The sequence below is a fragment of the Saccoglossus kowalevskii genome, chromosome 14 (assembly GCF_978046115.1).
Source record: "Saccoglossus kowalevskii chromosome 14, keSacKowa6.1, whole genome shotgun sequence".
Classification (NCBI taxonomy): Eukaryota; Metazoa; Hemichordata; class Enteropneusta; family Harrimaniidae; genus Saccoglossus; species Saccoglossus kowalevskii.
Genome location: NC_140654.1, coordinates 23,773,950 through 23,781,741, shown reverse-complemented (window position 1 = coordinate 23,781,741; position 7,792 = coordinate 23,773,950). Strand labels below are relative to the sequence as shown.

General features: G+C 39.7%; 1 protein-coding gene across 1 annotated transcript in view; it reads left to right on the top strand.

The window, feature by feature from the left end:
• Positions 1-1,621: 1,621 nt before the first annotated feature.
• LOC100374105 (solute carrier organic anion transporter family member 3A1-like) overlaps positions 1,622-7,792 on the top strand; it is a 29,475-nt gene continuing 23,304 nt past the window's right edge. The window contains exons 1-2 of the mRNA XM_085508051.1: positions 1,622-1,747; positions 5,011-6,753. Of these exons, the coding sequence (XP_085364177.1) occupies positions 5,184-6,753 (1,570 nt within the window). The 5' untranslated portion in view covers positions 1,622-1,747; positions 5,011-5,183. The remainder of the gene's footprint in view (positions 1,748-5,010; positions 6,754-7,792) is intronic.

Genomic DNA, 7,792 nt, shown 5'->3' with positions numbered 1-7,792 from the left:
AATTGCACACCATACGCCTTCGATTGCCATGACGATAACTGTAAACCTAATAGCCTGTACAGTGCGCCACCACAGGCAAATATAAGAAATAGAAATATTATTGTTCAGCCTTCGCACCAAAAGTTGGCTCCATCATCAACGTATGCCACTGTAAAATAAACATAGAACGTCATAGAAATATTGCTCGTTTGCTTGAGGTGGGATGTAATGCTGTTTTTGAAACGTGCTGTGCAGCATAACGTTTTTTTTATGGATCATACTTTGAAGGCGTGTGTGGTTTTGTTCGATCATCTTTTTTAAGTTATGCGTCCTCAAACGTTATAGCTAGGTGACAGTCTTAAATTCGATGTCACAATGTAGCATATACCATAGATTTTCTGTTCACTTACTTGCTCGTAATGGACAGAATAATTAGTAGATAAACTGGCATTTTGTATGAAATAAAACAATAGCTGATTCGCATGAAATAAAAACATTTGGATTGAGAGGTGCATCTAATTTGAACATATGCGAAATTTAAAACATTACCCCGCTGCGGCAATTCGCACATACTCATGACGCCGTATATGGCACGGAAAAGCTCATAAACACAAAACAACATCATCATTGAATACAATACTTCCAGTATATCACCGTACTCTTTGGACAACTTATGCCACTATAAAACGTGAATCGATTGGTATACTTGCCGCATTGCAACACGTGATGTTTGACACGTACACAAAGGATAACATATATACAATACACAAATCTATCATTTAGTACGTTGTATTGTAAGGACTACTACCCCAGGTGACGTCCTACATCCGTACGGCCATGGAGGTCTGTCTTTTACCTCCATGGCACGGCGAAGCTGCTTTAGTTGGACAATCACGGTCGATTGCTCGACCGAGCGTTTCGGTGCACTGCCGATTATCGGTGACTTAATTTGCCTTGTTCTAAAATACACATTCACTCAGTTCTGCACCACTCATGGGTTGTAAGTTCACGTCATATACTGGCGTTTTTTTTCTGCTGATTTCTAAGTACCCTATGTTAGGTTATATTTATAGCCTACGGCCGCAGTATAGTTACGTAAACCGTGGCATATCAGAAATACTTTAAACCTAATTAACCGCATTGAGACAATCGCAGTGACAGGCTGGTATGACAGCAATAGTACTGCTCTCGGAAATACAATACGATCATGGCACGTGTTAACTTGCTCGAATGTTCACTACAGCGCACCAGTCTTACCATATTACAGTCGTTGAGAGTCTGTGTATAAAATAATATTAAAGCATTATTTTTTGTTTGTCAACTTGTTGAGATTTTTTCATGTGTGACATCATCAACATACCATGACTGAGTACATGCTCGTTCGCTTGTGATTTTAACTCGGATGTCCGGATGCCCCTCCCCTCCCCTCCCCTCCCGGAACTGCAACTGGCGTTTTTATATGCAAACATGCTCCAATGGTGTGTAGATGAGGCGAAACGCCTTAATGACTGTGTCCACAATGTCTAACGTGATATTTATGTAAGCCAGTGTCAGTATATATTTACTGTGCTGTTTGACTGCTTATACAATCCGGCTTATTATTATGCAAAACGTCGCCCGCTGTTGACAAACAGTACAGCGTCGTTAAAAGTTCAACACGTTGGTGCTAGTAGTGAGAGGTCCGTTAATCGTGTAACTTTTCACTTGGATATCAAGTTTGGCGTCACGAGTTGGCAGCTCGCCGGAGTACGCAGTACATTAATGTGAGGTTAGTATATCCTGGCATGTTTTATCGAGTATGTTGGTATGCCCCCAGTCGTGACGATGCATACTCCGCCATGGCGTCCTCGCCAGCTTTCAGGATGACATTTTCTGAAAAGAGATTGAATCCGTTTGTAAACCTATTATGAGATACATATGGCGTTTGCATCTAGATCAATACGTATGTAATGCCGCTGTACCGATTGCATGTCCCCATACAAGGCCGGAATACAAGGCCCCACGGTGCAAGTCTTTGCACTGTACACCCGATCCGAACTGGGCTTTCGCGTGAAGTGATCTGTCATCGTTTTGACGCTGCGTCCGCCTGGTAGTGGCAACTTCGAAGCTGTAATCGTGAGATTTATTGCTCGCTATTGTCGTCGACAGGTGTGGGTAAGTGGAGAGCTTTGGATGAAAGTGTTGATGTAGTGAGATGATGGCACAAGTGAAAAGGTCATTGGCACCACTAGTGTAAGTGATATCAAATACATGTATATCAGACTAAACTATGTTGATTTTATTGGTATGTCAGTACCAGTGGAACTGTCTGACAACTCATTATGTATTAAAAGTCAGTCGCTGCTGATAGTAGTCCGACGAGTTGTTGATGAAGTTGCATGATCGATCGATCATTGGGGATTCGAATATCCAAATTTGACCTTTCCGTTGAGGACATCGCTGCCTATTCATGGCGTAGGTAATATATGCAAACTGCCTACACCGTTTACAATAGAAGAGATGTCATCCGCTGAAAGTCTATTAAGATTAACGACTTTCAAAACAACCTACAAAACTCACTGTCTGTTTAGTGCTCAACTTTCCCACACTTATCTATGGCAATGTAGGCGTGGTGGCCAATGTAGCATAAATATTATTCACAATGAAAACGTTACAAAGAAACTGTGTTTACGTCTGGTTTCTATCTAAAATCAGCTGATGACGGAGGTTATTGTCACGATCTTTGATGGAACTTGAAAGACCGACAATGGAGTTGTAAACTTTTATTTGCAATTGGTCATTAGTAGACGGAAAACGACGCTGTGTGACTTGCGCGCGTTTCAATACGCGCTTAGTTTTTTGTTATAATAGCGATTTACATATGTATAGCTCAATTCAGGCTCTTTGGAACCGGGGGAACCGATTTCACGTGATCACATGATCGAAGTCGTGACCTTCGTCAGATTTGTCTGGACGCATGGATGAGTACAGTTGTGAATACGATGAATAGCCAAACTGATTGTCAACGGTTTCACACTGCGTTCTCACCGCGGAATTCAGTCAGGCACTGGCTTGATCAGGTTCTACCACATCGTATATTACAAAGCTACATAATTGGGAAAGTTGATATCTAAAAACGAGTTTTTAAATCCTGTATCCCTGCATGTGGCAGTGTAACAATATGGCCGCCTATTCGTAAAAGTATATGTTATAGTAGTTTGCATAAATATATCCTGTTGTAGTTGCTATAGCAACAAACTGTGGGCAGTTAATTAATGGCTGCGCAAAAGCTGCGCTGTAGAGACCGGATTTGAGAAGGTAACTATATTATATTATATTTTTGCATATGCTATACATAATATAGAAACACTTTTCATCATGATGCAAACTGAGTATTTTAAATATTATGACAACTTACTAATTAGGCTAAAACACAAGAAATATAAATTGATCTAGCTTTATTATGCAAATATCTAACTATAATGTATGGCAAGTGAATGCAGCGTTTTACAACATCATAAAAGGTCTCCTAAAATGGGATATTTCAAACTTCCTGTGAAACGCTTGCTACCCCGATGTCCAAAATCACTTGGTATGTGAATATTATCACGGTTTATATATCTGAGCACAAAATAAATATTTGTTGTTTACTATCAATCATTTATTGCATTTCACAACGAGACTCCTCATTTTTTGTTTCATACTTTCATCGCATGATTCAATCATTCATCCCGCGTACGCACAATAAGATTGAATGAGACATCCTGGATTGAACAACTTGAAGACTATTGAACAAGGAATCGAGTTTCCGTATATACGTCAAAACGAGCAGACACGTGCTTATAGTAACATTATTGGAGAAACAAAACATGGACCTGAGATATTGATAAACTTGAATCAAATTAACAGTGCCGGATATGCGTGCCTGGGTAACACCATATTGTGACTGCGTACTGGGAAATGAACATGAATCACGCCATGGCATTGTCTCTATCAGTATAATAGCTTGTTAATTATTAATGTATAGATCACAATGATGTCAGACGAATTTGATGTTATAGGTTTCGGTGAATTGAAAAATTTATGAATAAATAAATAAATAAATGAATGAATGAATGAATGAATGAATGAATGAATGAATGAATGAATGAATGAATGAATGAATGAACGAACGAACGAACGAACGAATGAATGAATGAATGAATGAATAAATAAATAAATATATGAATGATATATGAATGATAAATAAATAAATAAATAAATAAATAAATAAATAAATAAATAAATAAATAAATAAATAAATAAATAAATAAATAAATAAATAAATAAATAAATAAATAAATAACGCATACCAGTCACAAACCGAACACAAGTGCGCAGGTGCAGTGGCCTGATTGAAATAGTTAAATCGTCTTTTCATATTAACAGAGTTACAGGGGATTCAACAAACAGATAAATCTAATTTGCACAACGGGAATTACTGTAGTTCATTTGATTTACCATACAACGAGATAATTGAACGCCAAAAGCTAGTATCGAATTAGTGGGCGTTTATTTCACCGTATGAAACTGAAAAGAGAAAAGGCATGGAAGTGAAATAGAATGGCAGTACGGTGAGATACCCGCTAGATTACCAAAGCTAATGACTTGGTTAAGGATATTAACACTATGAGTATAACATTTATCATAAAGCTGTATTTGTTAAGCACCTAGTTATGAGTTTACGTTATATCGTACGTATTTGGGACGTAATTGTATATGTGATCGTGTGGAGTTATAATGGCTTGACATGATGCTATATATACTACGACTTCAGTTGTTATTTTCATTGACCCGAATGCAGTTGTCAATTGTTTAAATTAATAAGCCGATTCTTTATCTACTGTTATTGCGCGAACGATCATAATTATTTGTAGCAAAATAATAAATTACTGGCAGCGCTATATTGTATTTTGACAAATATACGTCTGACACAGTAGGATAATACACATAATCATGCAAACGCTTTCAGCATTGTTTCCATCGATGAATATCTTTTATTATTCATTTCAGACGTTTCCATGGTAACATACGTTCAATGGGTATATAAATTCACGTCGGTGGCAAGATTTCTTCGGGGGATCCAGTGTCAGTGTTACATTTCGTCGTTGTCGGCCGGGACTTCCGGACGACGGTGCACCGAAAACAATAGATTTTCTTCAATAAAACAGTAACCTGTAGTCAGAATGTCTCTTTCAAGTTCCGACGGAAGTTACGGTCGCCGCTATTATGATTACAGCCGTGACAGTCAAAGTAGTCCCAGCATTAGCTCTCTAAGTAGCTCTTGTCTGTCAGATGATCACGTGACAAATAATTATCGGCAAAACGAGATAGTATCTCCTACCAGCTCATCAACCGGAAATCATGGACCTGTGAATGATGGATCGCAGGGGGGAGAAGGTAATTCCCTCTCATACTCACCGGAGACGCCCGATAAAACGCGAATAAACGGAAGTTCAACTTACCCATCGTCGAATTATAGAAATCCTCCATCGAGTAGACCTTACTCTTCAAATGACAGCCTTCAATCAGATGATAGAAACAGCGACCCCTCCCCGTACGACGCTCGGCACCCAAGCTCAGACGAGGCTTTGCACGCTCCCTCGAGATCGAGCGTATCAAGCCGAAGTGAGAGTACACCACGCATAGACGGTTCACAACACAGCCTCAGATCGAGGGAAGCTGACAGGCGAAGTCGAACGTCTTCAAGGGCAGAGTCGAATAACGTGTTGCAAGACATCATGGAGGGCATGGGATCCCTACCCCCAGGGTCACAGTCACATGGAAGTGTCAGCGACGATATCCCTCGACTGGAGCCCGAAGGGAGACACAGCTCGTCGCATGACAGTTTAACTCATAAAAACGACAGTGAACAGAGCCTGACTCGTGCAGGTGGTCCAGGAAGTGGAACAAGCCTGTGCGACACGGAGGAAAAGCAACAACAAGAACATCACATCGAAACCGCGGACAAAATAGAAGAGGAAAATAAGCACAATATCAGTTTGTCCACGGCTGGCGATGTTAAGGTTTCCGGAAAAGCGAAAGAAAAGAAGAAGAAAAAAAAGAATGTGAAAAGCCAAACTGTGGTGCATGTGGAAGATGGCACGGACCTCCACGACATCGGCAATGATCACAAATGCGCTCTTTGCTGTTGTACCTGTGGATGTTTGCAGGGACTCGCAAATTCGAAGTACTTTTTGTTTTTAATATGCGCTTTATTATTGCTGCAAACGTATCTTGTGGGTTTCATGGCTAGTATGCTGACAACCATAGAGAGGCGTTTTGATCTGTACACCACAGAAGTAGGTATTCTCGCGAGCATGTACGAAGTCGGTAGTCTTGCCGCCATCGTGTTGGTTTCATATTGTGGCGGAAAATCCCGCACTCATCGTCCAAAGTGGATCGCCGGCGGAGCCTTACTTATCGTGGTCGGATGCGCCGTGACAGTCTTGCCGCATTTTATCAGCGAGCCTTACGATCCATATGGCAGTCTCATTCGCTATGACAACACAATCACGATCTACGAAGCTAACTATCGCGAAAATATTTGCAACACCACGGCTAAGGCGCCTGTCTTTGACCGGTGTGATGCGGACGTTCCTATGCTTTTCGGCAAAAAGGACATGAATCTGTACTATTATATTATGATGGTATTTGGGCAAGTACTTGTTGGTATGGGTTCAACTCCAGTCATGACACTTGGTGTAGCATATATCGATGACAATGTGTCGAAGAGGGCAGCACCACTATACATTAGTAAGTAAAAACATATTCTTAAATTATTACCGATCATATCATGGAAATGAAATAACAATACGCGTATAATTGTTTGGATATTATATCGCTTCTGTAGTTTTCAACACGCACACATAAAAAAAAAAATTGTGGTAAAATCTCATGACCCGTGACCTGAACGTCATTGCATTATGCATATCGTAAACCCCTACAGTGTAACCCAACTTTGCATGTATATTTCCCCAATGCAATGACGCATTCAGTCACTGGAAAGACGGAAACGTATCAACGTATTTTATTTTACAACAAACACAGAACAAACTAAAAACAGTACAATATATTATTTTTATAATACAAATAAAATGCAGAACAAGATATGTCAGTGTCATCCATGAGATGGCCCAGTTTCTCATGCATCATTAACAGCCACATTGACCTTAAATACAACACCATGTTCCAATTATGGGAACCCTGGGAAACATCTAACTCTAAAAAGATAAAGTATGTGCATATATATGTTTACTGCCACTGCTAGATTTTTTTTCCTAAATCGCGCTCACGCTTTCTAAAGTAATATCATGATTTGAAAAAAAAATCTAAATATTAATAGGCACAAAAATGTAGTGTTTTTGTGTGTTTTGACTTACGGATTAGTTTGTATTAAGAGAACGCGGGGTTGCATACGTTATAGAATGTAACGGTTGGGATCTCAATAATAAGATGGTCACTTTTCACTCGCGATGAATACCGCTATAGTGCAGGGCATTATTAAGGTGACGTTTCCAGCTGTTTTTATTACTTATCACGGCAGTATCACACTGCTTGACAACAATAGCCGCGGTGTGTATTCCGTACTACACAGGCAGCTATCTCATATTTCAAAAGCATGATCAGCAAATACGTATTATGGTTAGATTTATTCATTTTCCACCATGGCACGTAGCGCAGCTGACGATGAGTTTTCCGTATCGCACTTCCGATCACTCGCAGCGAAATGCATCATATAGTTATGATAATAAGGATGAGAATATGAACTTAACCTGCGGCAATTATTATAAAT